Genomic DNA, 13,899 nt, shown 5'->3' with positions numbered 1-13,899 from the left:
GTACCACTCTGTCTACTTGTGTTGCCAATTTCCAGGAGTTAAGGGCTTGAATCCCAAGATCCCTCAGTAGATCCCTCTATCAAGGATCATACCATTAATTCAACCTCCCAAAATGCAACACCTCACACTTGCTCAGGTTAAACTCCATCCACCATTTCTCCACCATTTCTGTAGCTCATCCCTCTCCTGCTGTATAGTTTAAATGCCTTCCTCACTGTCCACAACCCCAGCAACCTTGCTTTCATGTGAGAGGACCATTCGGCCCATCAAGTCTACTCCACCATTCAATCATGGCTGATCTATCTCTCCCTCCTAACCCCATTCTCCTGCCTTCTCCCCATGACACCCATACCAGTCAAGAATCTATCTATCTCTGCCTTTAAAATAGCCATTGACGGCCCCAACAGCCTTCCGTGGCAATGAATTCCACAGATTCATCACCCTCTGACTAAAGAAATTCCTCCTCATCTCCTTCCTAAAGGAAAACAGATTCCTGCGGAACTCCACTGGTCACAAACCTCCAGCCTGAATGATGTCCTTCGACCAAAATACTCAGACTCTATCAGTGAGCCAGTTCTGAATCCACTGTTAGTCCCCTGCATCTTAATCTTCTGGATCAGCCTCCCATGGGGGGTCTTTATCAAATGCCTTACTAAAATCCATCTAGACTTCATAGCAAAAGGATTTGAGTATAGGAGCAGGGAGGTTCTACTGCAGTTGTACAGGGCCTTGGTGAGACCACACCTGAAGTATTGCGTACAGTTTTGGTCTCCAAATCTGAGGAAAGACATTCTTGCCATAGAGGGAGTACAGCGAAGGTTCACCAGACTGATTCCTGGGATGGCAGGACTTTCATATGAAGAAAGACTGGATAGACTCGGCTTGTACTCGCTAGAATTTAGAAGATTGAGAGGGGATCTTATAGAAATTTATTAAATTCTTAAGGGGTTAGACAGGCTAGATGCAGGAAGATTGTTCCCGATGTTGGGGAAGTCCAGAACAAGAGGTCACAGTTTAAGGATAAGGGGGAAGTCTTCTAGGACCGAGATGAGAAAAACATTTTTCACACAGAGAGTGGTGAATCTGCTGAATTCTCGGCCACAGAAGGTAGTTGAGGCCAGTTCATTGGCTATATTTAAGAGGGAGTTAGATGTGGCCCTTGTGGCTAAAGGGATCAGGGGGTATGGAGAGAAGTCAGGTACAGGATACTGAGTTGGATGATCAGCCATGATCCTATTGAATGGCGGTGCAGGCTCGAAGGGCCGAATGGCCTAATCCTGCACCTATTTTCTATGTTTCTATGTTTCTAGACAACATCCACTGCTCTACCCTCCGATCATCTTTGTCACATAGGAACATAGAAACATAGAAATTAGGTGCAGGAGTAGGCCATTCGGCCCTTCGAGCCTGCACCGCCATTCAATATGATCATGGCTGATCATCCAACTCAGTATCCTGTACCTGCCTTCTCTCCATACCCCCTGATCCCTTTAGCAACAAAGGGCCACATCTAACTCCCTCTTAAATATAGCCAATGAACTGGCCTCAACTACCCTCTGTGGCAGAGAGTTCCAGAGATTCACCACTCTCTGTGTGAAAAAAGTTTTTCTCATCTCGGTTTTAAAGGATTTCCCCCTTATCCTTAAGCTGTGACCCCTTGTCCTGGACTTCCCCAACATCGGGAACAATCTTCCTGCATCTAGCCTGTCCAACCCCTTAAGAATTTTGTAAGTTTCTGTAAGATCCCCCCTCAATCTCCTAAATTCTAGAGAGTATAAACCAAGTCTATCCAGTCTTTCTTCATATGAAAGTCCTGACATCCCAGGAATCAGTCTGGTGAACCTTCTCTGCACTCCCTCTATGGCAACCTTGAGGTCACCTCCTCAAAAAAGCGTAATCGTTAGTAAAGCATGATGGGCCGTTCAAAAAGCCACGCTGGCTGGCTCCAATTAACCCATTCTCATCCAAATGGAAGAAAATCCTATCCCAATGAATCCTCTCCAATAGGTTCCCTACCAATGACGTGAGGCTCACTGGCCTATAATTTCCCTGATTATGCTCTATCTACTATCAACATTCCCACGTTTTGCCCGGTCTCATTGATTCCATGAGATAAAGAGACCAACATTGGCCGTGAGCGCTGAAATTCCCACTTATTGTGCCAAAGATCTCCGTGCCAGAGTTAACCAAACAGTCTGGGGGAAAGACCTGATGTGATCCCTGTGCAAAAAGAAGACCAGTCTAATAGTCTCGATGTGGTAGCCATTTCTATTCCCTCTCCATCCAGGCAACTAAGGAAAAAGGCCATTAATACACCACCAAGCAATACCCTGGCCATCAATATTTTAGAGTCTTGTATAGCGTGGAATTAGGCCCTTAGACTCAATTTACCCACACCAACATGTCCCATCTACACTAGTCCTACCTGCCTGCATTTGGCCCATATCCCTCCAAATCTGTCCTATCCATGTACCTGTATACATTTTTCTTAAACGTTGTGGTAGTCCCTGCCTCAACTACCTCCACCAGAAACTCATTACATGCACCCACCACCCTTTGTGTGAAAAGGTTACCCCTCAGTTTCCTATTAAATCTTCCCCCCCCCCCCCCCCCCTCACCTTTAACCTGTGCCCTCTGGTTCTCAATCCCCCCACTCTGGGCAAGAGACTCTGCATCTAACCTATGACTGCAAAGTTTGAACCTCAGAAGAGCACTTCTAATGGCATTTTATTTTTGCCTGTAATCTGATGTAGCTACAAGAACTTGATGGCGGAGACATATTGAAGGAACTAGGGTCTGCCCTGCTTGCTGACATGCTGTGGGTGGGGCATATAGTGACTTTTTTGTGAAAACATGTCCAAGCAAGCACATTTTATGATGTTTCCATTAGTGGGAGAGTGTAGAATTAGAGGTCACAGCCTCGGAATTAAAGATGCAGGTTTATACCGAAGATAGACGCATAACTCAGCGGGTCTGCTGAAGATAGACGCATAACTCGCAAAGTCCCGCGGCTTGGAAGGGCAGCGGGACTTTGCGAGCGCCCGCCGGGGGCTCTAACACCAAGACCCGGTGCGCGACCTTGCATCACCCGGCGTGGCTTTAATGGCCGCGGGACAATCGCCATCGCCAGCCGGGGGCTTTGACATTGACTCTGACTCTGACATCGGGGGGGGGGGGAGTGCAGTGGAGAGATAAGTTTTTTTTTGCCTTCCATCACAACGATGTGATGGATGTTTGTGTAAACTGTGTTGTGTCTCGGGTCTTTTTGTTTTGTAATGTATGGCTGCAGAAACGACATTTCGTTTGGACCTCAAGGGGTCCAAATGACAATAAATTGAATTGTATTGTATTGTATTGTACACAGGAGAAAATGTATAGGTGATGTTTCAGGTCGTAACTGGTCTAGAGAAAGGTTCCAACCCAAAACATCATCTATTCCATTTCTCCAGAGATACTGCTTGATCCACTGTTATTCCAGCGTTTAGTGTCTATCTCTGGTGTAAAGCTTGGCCTCCACTATGGTTGGGAGTCTCTTCTGGCTGCAGCTTCCTTCTGCCGTCTCAGCCCTTGTGGTGCTCTAACTAATGGCCAACCACCATCCTCCACAATGTTTCACCGTTGAGGTTTTCTCCTTGGGGGCATAGAAACATAGAAACATAGAAAGTAGGTGTAGGAGTAGGCCATTTGTCCCTTCGAGCCAGCACCGCCATTCAACATGATCATGGCTGATCATCCAAAATCAGTACCCCGTTCCTGCTTTTTCCCCACATCCCTTGATTCCTTTAGCCCTAAGAGCTATATCTAACTGTCTACACTGAATTGGCTTCCACTGCCTTCTATGGCAGAGAATTCCACAGATTCACAACTCTCTGGGTGAAAAAGCTGACTCGCATCTCAGTTCCAAATGGCCGACCCATTATTCCTTAACTTTGTCAGGAATGTCAGCCCCGAAATTTGTCAGGGCTAAACTTTGTCGGGAACCTGATGAGCTTTGTCAGGAAGCGGATGAGCTTCTAGCGAGCCAACGGCCATCCACAATTCAGTAGAAGTTGCGATCGCTGTCGTACATAGCATTGTAAGGAACGATGATAAAGCACGCACACCAAAATCCTGTACTTCCAGCGGCGGAAGTCCGTAGGAACTGGAGGACAGAGATGTGTGGTGCATCTAGCAGTTCAATGTTGAAGTCTGTAGAAGGTTCACAATCTGAAGCGTCACCCATCCTTTTTCACCAGAAGGTAACATGGTGGAGCAGTGGTAGAGTTGCTGCCTTGAAACGATTTTAATGCAGCGCCGGTGGCCCGGGTTTGATCCCGACTACGGGCGCTGTCTGTACGAAGTTTGTACGTTCTCCCCATGACCTGCGTGGGTTTTCTCCGAGATCTTCGGTTTCCTCCCACACTCCAAAAACGTACAGGTTTGCAGGTTAATTGGCTTGGTGTATGTGTAAATTGTCCCTAGTTTGTGTAGGATAGTGTTATTGTGCGGGGATCGCTGGTCGGCGTGGACCGAAGGGCCTGTTTCTGCGCTGTATCTCCAAGCTAAACTCAGCTCAAGGGACTGAATAGATTCCCCCTACATTACAATAAAATATTGGAAGATAAGGCATTTACCCACTGAGAAAAGATGGTAGCAAACATCAAAGAGTAATTGGAGAGGAAAATACGGATTCGCAAGACACCAAGCCGATAACCTTTGATGAGAAAATGTACGCGTATTTTTGATAGCCAGATCATGAAGTTAGTAATAATGTATTGCTAATATGGACATTGATCAATGTTACTTTCTTGCAATTAAGAATAATATTGTATGTTAAATGCTGGTTGACATATCTGAGCTTAGGGCTGGGTGATTGAAAGAGATCCAGCTGAAATATTCTTATACAATTCTTCTTTGATGCCCTTTAGCTTTTTAAAAGCAAGCTTTTAATCCTCAAATCAATGGCATGTTTCACTTAAGTGGTAACATAACTCTAGCCGAACCACGGCAAGAGCATTTATATCAGTGTGTTAAATTACGCTCAGTTTTGTTAAAGTTTAGTTTGGAGATACAGTACGGAAACAGGCCCTTTGGCCCTCCGAGTCTGCGCCATCAAGCGATCCCCGCACGTTAACACTATCCTACACACATTAGGGACAATTTACAATTATACCAAGCCATTTAGCCTACAAACATATAAGATTGTTAAGGGTTTGGACACGCTAGAGGCAGGAAACATGTTCCCGATGTTGGGGGAGTCCAGAACCAGGGTGCCACAGTTTGAGAATAAGGAGTAAGCCATTTAGAACGGAGACAAGGAAACACTTTTTCTCACAGAAAGTGGTGAGTCTGTGGAATTCTCTGCCTCAGAGGGCGGTGTAGGCAGCTTCTCTGGATGCTTTAATGAGAGAGCTAATTGGGACGACAGATGGCACAATGGGCTAAGTGTTCGGCTGGCGACCGGAAGGTGGCCGGTTCGAATCCCGCTTGGAGTGCATACTGTCGTTGTGTCCTTGGGCAAGACACTTCACCCACCTTTGCCTGTGTGTGAATGTGTGTGAGTGATTAGTGGTGGTCGGAGGGGCCGTAGGCGCAGAATGGCAGCCACGCTTCCGTCAGTCTGCCCCAGGGCAGCTGTGGCTACAGAAGTAGCTTACCACCACCGAGTGTGACTGAGGAGTGAATGAATAATGCGATGTAAAGCGCCTTGAGTATTAGAAAGGCGCTATATAAATCCCATCCATTATTATTATTATTAGAGCTAGGTAGGGCTCTTAAAAATAGCGGAGTCAGGGGATATGGGGAGAAGGCAGGAACGGGGTACTGATTGGGGATAACCAGCCATGATCACATTGAATGGCGGTGCTGGCTGGAAGGGCCAAATGGCCTGCTCCTGCACCTATTGTCTATTGTCTAAACCTGGGAGTGTGGGAGGAAACCAGAGCACCCAGAGAAAACCCACACTGGTCACGGGGAGAACATACAAACTCCATACAGACAGCATCCCATGGTCAGGATCGAACCCAGGTCTCTGCCGTTGTAAGACAGTGACTACTGCTGTGCCACCGTGCCGCCCTAGGATTAATATATGTAAACGGTGCCACGGTGATGTGTCTCATATGCTGAGATGTCATATTTGGCGATATGAAATATGTAACTGGTATAATTACATTTAATTAATGTGTAAAGCTTCAAGGTGGCAATGAGACAAAGTTCAGCACACTCAGTTAAATATCAGGTTCACTTGGTTACATTCCTTTTGATCTTATTGAAGTTACAGTATACTCTGGATCTGTGTGTAGCTGCTCCAACAAGTATCAGATTAACTGGTTGGAGAAGCCTGTTTTCCAATCCAGAGAACAGCTAACCATTGTCAGTGCGGATGGGTTGACTGTAATCGTACATCGTCGACTGATTCACAGCACTGCAAGAAGCGGATGAAGGCAGTCGCAGAGTAGGCAGGGCCTGGCCATTAATTGGCTCGATCGCTGACTGGGACCATGCCCCTGAGCCCAACAGGCCCAATGCGATGAAGATAACCACATCCTTACTGCGTTCTAATCACTGATTAACCTATTTGACTGGTATACAACCCTGGTTTCAGCATGTTGACATCTCCTGGCTCAACTACATTGCAATAGGCTGCGAGCATCAGAACTCCTGCGAGCTCCTGGAAAACAATCGTGTAATTTATGGGTTTTTTTTAATTTGAGACACTTATTGAACTTGGAACCAATGCACAAGGTGCAAAGGTTGTTGGCCTGGTAACTCGCTATTCTCCACTTTCCTCTCTGATTCCTCTTTGAAGTTTGACACCAACTCCCCCCCCCCCCCCCCCCCCCCCCCCCCCGTGGGTAAAGGTCCCTTTGTGGACAGGAACATAGACCAGTGCAGAAGGAACGGGTGACGTTTCGGGTCGAGACCCTTCTGCAGTCTGAAGAAGGGTCTCGACCCGAAACGTCACCCATTCCTTCTCTCCGGAGATGCTGCCTGTCCCGCTGAGTTACTCCAGCATTTTGTGTCTATCTTCGATTTAAACCAGCATCTGCAGTTCCTTCCTACACATAGAACAGTATAGCACAGGAACAGACACTTCGGCCCACAATGGTTGTGCCGAACATGATACCAGGTTCGGAACATGATGCCAAGTTAAACTGACCTCGCCTGCCTGTACATAATCCATATCCCTCTATACCCTACCCCTCCATATACTTATCTAAATAACTCTGAAACACCATTATCATATCTGCCCCCCACCACCACCCCTCGCAGTGCATTCCAGGCCCCAACCACTCTGTGTAAAAAAAAAAAACTTGCCCCGCACATCTCCATTAAACTTTCTGCCTCTCGCCTTATAGCTATGCCCTCTAGTGTTGGATATTTCCACCCTAGGAGCAGCAAGAATGAAATTTGCATTTCAGCGCAGTCACTTAAAATTCATCACCTTCCCACTCCCTGATCTGAAGCTAGATATCCAAACCTTGAACTCTAAAAAGCAATTAGTTACAAATATTGTGCCAATTTTTAGTTTATACTTTTAGCATGGATCACAATCCTCAGTTGGGGGCTCTCTATCCTTAGATGGTGGTGCAGCGGTAGAGCTGCTGCCTTTCAGTGTTTGCAGCCCCAGAGACCCGGGTTCGATCCCAACTACGGGTGCTGACTGTGGGGAGTTTGTACGTTCTCGCCCACTGTGTGGGGTTTCTCCAAGATCTCCGGTTTCCTCCCACACTCCAAAGATGTACAGGTTTGTAGGTTAATTGGATTGGTTTGTGTAAAAACTGTCCCCAATGTGCGTGTCTGATCGTGTTAATGTGCGGGGATCTCTGGTCAGTGTGGACTCGGTGGGCCGAAGGGCCTGTTTCCGCGCTGTATCTCTAAACTTAACTAAACATATGAACAAGCAGGGAATCGAGTGCTCATGGACAATGTGCCGGAAGATATGATTAGTTAGATTATCTTCATGGTTGGTGCAGGCATGATGGGCCGAAGGGCCTGTTCCTGTGCTGTGTTATTCTATGTTCTGGTTCAAATGCAGCTGAAGATAGTTTAAATATTGAGACACTTCTTGAAATTGTTAAAACCTTTCAAATACCCTTTCACATTGATATAACACTTTATAGTGCAATAACATTTCTCAGGAATGTAACTGGACAAATATTATAGTTGACCTCGGGAAGTTACAAGGACAGGGTTAGGTGGGAGTTTGACCTTGAGGCAAAGGCAGTTAAAGGTATAATTGATATTATTCAGCAAGCTTAAAATTTTAATATAAAGTTGAATATAATTAAGGGCCTGTCCCACTTTCACGACTTAATTCAAAACCTCTGCCGAGTTTAAAGGACCTAATAAAAAAAAATCAAGATGGTGGTAATCTACAAACTCCAACAACCTTCCACCACTATGTTCACGAACTCCTACGAACACCTACGAGTATGTCTACCAATTCCCACGACTATTTCGATGCCCTCCTTACGAGTAAAAAATTGCAATTTCTTTCATCCCGACCATTTTTTTACTCGTGGACATTTTTTATCGGGCTGGAAAAAACGTCCCGACTTACCTGATGCCACGACTACATACGGCTGGCGTAACGAGCCGCTACGATATCTCTACGGGCTCCTACGGGCTCGTTGCGAACATTCTGCGAGTTTGAATCAAGGGGGAAAATTCGTGAATTGCCTCGTGAAAGTGGGACAGGCCCGATATACAAAGGACACAAAGCGCTGACCTGCAGAATTACTCCAGCACTCTGTGTCCTTTTGTGTATTAACCAGCATCTGCAGTTGCTTATTTCTACTGAATAAAGTGATATTTAGATTAGTTTTAGTTTAGAAATACTGCGCGGAAACAGGCCCTTCGGCACCAACCAGTGATTACCCCGTACATTAACACAATCTACACACAATGGGGACAATTTAAAAATTACACCAAGCCAATTCATCTACAAACCTGCACGTCTTTGGAGTGTGGGAGGAAACCGGTGCACCCGGGGAAAACCCACGCAGGTCACGGGGAGAACGTACAAACTCCGTGCAGACAGCACCCGTAGTCCGGATCGAACCTGGGTCTCTGGCGCGGTAAGGCAGCAATTCTACCGCTGCCACCCAATATATTTGAGATATATTTGAGAAATGCGAGGGAAGGTGGTGAGTTAGCTGGATGGTGGGTTAGCTGGATCTGTAGTAACTGCTACCCTAGTATAGGTGAATGGCAACATAATCCACGAGGGATTGAAGGGCATGTGAGAGAGGATATGCTGCAGGGAAACGGAAGAATGTGAATGCTCTGAGTGCTGGCAGATTACGTGGGCTAAATGTCCTCCTATGTTGCAACAAATATAAGTCAGAAGCAATGTGGTTGTTTTTCCTTATTCTTTCCCTCCCATTTCCAAAGTCCATTCAGTGAAGCTCAAAATAGGAACGGAAAAGAATGAACAATCAAAGTGTGTGTGTGTGTGTGACTTTAGAGATACAACATGGAAAAGGGTCCTTCGACCCTCGTATCCGTGCCAACCAGCGATGACTCCATACACCAGCACTACCCTGCACGCTAGGGGCGATTTACAGAAGCCAATTAAACCACAAACCCATTCGTCTTTGGAGTGTGGGAGGAAAGTGGAAATCACGAGGAGAACATGCAAACTCCGTACAGACAGCACCATGATCAGGATCGAACCCGGGTCTCTGGTGCTGCAAGGCATCAGCTCTACCGCTGCACCACTTTATGAAACAGTACCAAAAAAATGTCCCGAATGGACATCCGTTCTTCGTAATCATATTTTAGATGTCAAACAATGTGTGAATCGTGGTGATATTCGGAAAGATGTTCATTTAAACCAGCCATCCTCAGTTTATTTTTGCTGTCACTGTATGTCATGTTGTTACTTGTGGGCGGAGCACCAAGGCAAATTCCTTGTATGTGAATACTTGGCCAATAAACTTACTTACTTAGGTACACAAAAATGCTGGAGAAACTCAGCGGGTGCAGCAGCATCTATGGAGCGAAGAAAATAGGCAACGTTTCGGAACGAAACGTTGACTATTTCCTTCACTCCATAGATGCTGCTGCACCCGCTGAGTTTCTCCAGCATTTTTGTGTACCTTCGATTTTCCAGCATCTGCAGTTCCTTCTTAAACAACTTACTTACTTATAACTTTTCTCTTCCAGATGGATAGAAGCCTGTCTACGTGAAGAATTGCCCCCGACCACTGAGCTCGAGGACGGACTGAGGAATGGAGTCTATCTTGTTAAACTTGCCAGGTTCTATGCTCCGAAGTTGGTGCCCGAGCGAAAGATCTACGATATTGAACAAACAAGATTCAAGGTACAGAAATCAATTGTCATGGGGCTGAGGACCTCTGTTTCAGAACATAGTGATCAATTATTCCTCCACGGTGTATAACTGGTCGCCTTCTCCTGATAGATAGTTTTTTTTCCAATGGTATAATTAATATGGTTGGCAGTAGCCCTTGAATATCTCATTGAAGTTTCCAAGCCAAAAGGGCCTGTCCCACGAGCATGCGACTCCATGCGGCAAGCACGACCTAACGTGGTCGCTTGAGCCGTACGGCCTCGCGGGGCCGGTCCCACTTCGATCGCCGGAGCCGTATGGAGTTGTGCGGAGCTGGTCCCGACATTGCGCTGGGGTCCGAAAATCTGACCGTGTTCAAAAGTTCCGCGCGGCATCGGCCTGCCGGCCCGCAGCCGCATTGCGGCCGTATGCACCGGCTCGACGGGCGTGCGCAGCGTCTCGACGCTGTACGTCACGCGCGAACTTCCCGTGGACTTCGCTCGAACTTCACGTCACTCATTCGACCTCCGCACGGCCCCCGCTTCCGGTTTGGTCGTGCTCGCCGCATGCAGGCGCATGCTGGTGGCCCGGTTTGGTCGTGCTCGCCGCATGCAGGCGCATGCTGGTGGGACCGGCCCTGTACGGGGATCACTCGACCTCCGCGCGGCCCCCGCTTCCGGTTTGGTCGTGCTCGCCGCATGCAGGCGCATGCTGGTGGGACCGGCCCTGTACGGGGATCACTCGACCTCCGCGCGGCCCCCGCTTCCGGTTTGGTCGCGTTTGCCGCATGCAGGTCGCATGCTCGTGGGACTGGCCCTTAAAGGTCGTTCCTGAATGGAAACATCAGAAGGAACTGACTCTCAGGGTTGGAGTCAAATACACTGGTACCAATACATAGCTCAACAGTCTGGGAATTAATTCCTTGATGCACATTTTCTTTTTTTGCCCAGTTTACTGTTGTTTTTCCCCCAAAGTCGTGTTTCCCATTGAGCCAAGACACCAGGCACTTTTGTCATTGTAAAATCTTACTATATGGTCAATCTTGGAGCCATGATGATGGTTTTGGTTGGCTGTGTGGTACCTTTGCAGTGGAACCCAAGCCTGTTCCAGAAGCCTAGCTGCTTTAGTACTTGGAGTTATAAGAGTCCCACAGCACAGACGCCTATTTCCTTCGCTCCATAGATGCTGCTGCACCCGCTGAGTTTCTCCAGCATTTTTATCTACCTTCGATTTTCCAACATTTGCAGTTCTTTCTTAAACAGCACAAAAGCCTGCTCCTTGGCCCTCCTCATCGATGCTGACCATCAGAGCAAGTCCCATTTGCCCATGCCTGGGCCATATTCCCCTAAACCTTTCCAATCCATGTACCTGTCCCAAATGTACCTTTTTAAATGCTGCCTTAACTACCTCCTCTGGTAGCTCGTTCCATATACCTGCCCCTCTCTGTGTGGAACATGTTGCTGCTCGGGTTCCCATTAAATCCTTCCCCTAACATGGGCATCGCTTAACACTGGTCATTGGTTGCAACAAAAACATTGGTAGCCACCCACCAAAGCAGAATCAGGAATATTGGACCTGATTTGACCTCAACGCTACTAGACTTGAGCTAGATAACAAATCACCTTGACTATTTTCTTATGTACCTCACCCAATAAAGCACTGTTGTACACCCTTGCCATTCCCATTGCAATTATGAATGAATACTTTATTGTCACATGTGACAAGTCACAGTGAAATTCTTTGCTTGCTTACCCAAGGTATGCCAATAGTCACCGCATAAAGGTGCTGAGAAAGTTACAAAATATAAACAGTATCCACGCCAGCTCCTCTGTTCTTCCCCCCCTCCCTCACGGCGGTCCCCACACGCCAGCTCCTCCTTTGTTCCTTCCCACAGCAGCGGAGTCCTCAAGGGCCTGTCCCACGAGCATGCGACTGCATGCGGCGAGCGCGACCTAACGTGGTCGCTTGAGCCGTATGGCCTCGCGGGGCCGGTCCCACTTCGATCGCCGGAGCCGTATGGAGTTGGGCGGAGCTGGTCCCGACATCGCGCGGGGGTCCAAAACCTGACACTGTCCAAAAATTCTGCCGGCCCGCAGCCGCATTGAGGCCGTACGCACCGCCTTGACGGGCGTGCGCAGCGTCTCGACGCCGTACGCAGCGTCTTGACGGCGTACGCCGTCGCTCGAACTTCACGTCAACTCGTACGGGATCACTCGACCTCCGCGCGGCCCCTGCTTCCGGTTTGGTCGCGCTCGCCGCATGCAGTCGCATGCTGGTGGGACAGGCCCTGTACGGGGATCACTCGACCTCCGCACGGCCCCAGCTTCCGCATGCAGTCGCATCCTCGACTCGCGGCTGACAGGTTCCGACCAGCGGGGGCTCTGGCTCAGGCTACACCGCGCCTCGCCTCGCCGGCACTGCTATTTAATGCACCCACCTTTAGTTTTAAGTGCTTGATTGAAATTTGTTAACATATATTCACAGGCACTTGATGCATAAAGTAGACCTGCAGTTTGTTTTTTTTAAATCATGTACTATTTTCCAGCATTTACACCCCTTGATCTGCATCATTGGCGTACATATAATGTACATATTATATTCCCCGGTCACACCTGTTTGCAATAACTGTGCTAGATTATTCAGGCAGAATTCATGTAAGGCTCAGTATGTATAATGGTGGAGCAATGCAGTGATTATACTCTTCCCTTGAGAGAAAGGAGCTTGTCTTGGGAGATGAAGCAATGATTTGAAGTGCATTGTATGTTTGCAAAGTCTTAAACCTTTTCACTCATACAATTCCTCTAAGGTTTTAATGCCACTTTGAGTTAGCTGCCTTCTGTTAACACAGCGCAGATAGTCGGTTTCCTATGCAGTGTGCAATCTGCTTCTGATTTGATGCATCAGACAGCACGTTTTTGAAGGTAACCTTCACAATATAAGGTAGACAAAAATGCTGGAGAAACTCTGGGTTTCGGCCCGAAACATTGCCTATTTCCTTCGATCCTCACCCGACGAGTTTCTCCAGCATTTTTGTCTACCTTTGATTTTCCAGCATCTGCAGTTCCTTATTAAACCTTCACAATATACTTGCTTTATTTGTGAAAAAGCTACTTTTTAAAAAAAAACTGTTTTGCAAGGATGTTTGTTCACTGAAGTCTTTCAACCATATGTTGATTGTTGCAAATGCAATATGGTTGAGGCTTAATTTGTGTGTAGATGGTATTTTGTGTTTACATTTTGCAACACTTTTCTTGGTGACTGTTTTCAGGCAGAGGCAGGCAGACAGACACAGAGACAGACAGACAGGCACAGAGACAGACAGACAGACAGACACAGAGACAGACAGACACAGAGACAGACAGACAGACAGACACAGAGACAGACAGACACAGAGACAGACAGACAGACAGACACAGAGACAGACAGACACAGAGACAGACAGACAGACAGACAGACAGACACAGAGACAGACAGACAGACAGACACAGAGACAGACAGACAGACACAGAGGCAGACAGACACAGAGACAGACAGACACAGAGGCAGACAGACAGACACAGAGACAGACAGACAGACACAGAGACAGACAGACAGACACAGAGGCAGACAGACAGACACAGAGACAG

At 47.3% G+C, this 13,899-nt stretch overlaps 1 protein-coding gene across 1 annotated transcript in view; it reads left to right on the top strand.

Moving 5' to 3' along the window:
• The window catches only part of iqgap2 (IQ motif containing GTPase activating protein 2), a 306,105-nt gene that overhangs the window by 133,583 nt on the left and 158,623 nt on the right, over positions 1–13,899 (top strand). The window contains exon 3 of the mRNA XM_033018621.1: positions 10,150–10,306. Coding sequence (XP_032874512.1) covers positions 10,150–10,306 — 157 coding nt within the window. The remainder of the gene's footprint in view (positions 1–10,149; positions 10,307–13,899) is intronic.

The sequence above is a fragment of the Amblyraja radiata genome, chromosome 3 (genome assembly GCF_010909765.2).
Source record: "Amblyraja radiata isolate CabotCenter1 chromosome 3, sAmbRad1.1.pri, whole genome shotgun sequence".
Classification (NCBI taxonomy): domain Eukaryota; kingdom Metazoa; phylum Chordata; class Chondrichthyes; order Rajiformes; family Rajidae; genus Amblyraja; species Amblyraja radiata.
This window is presented reverse-complemented; position numbering and strand designations above follow the sequence as displayed.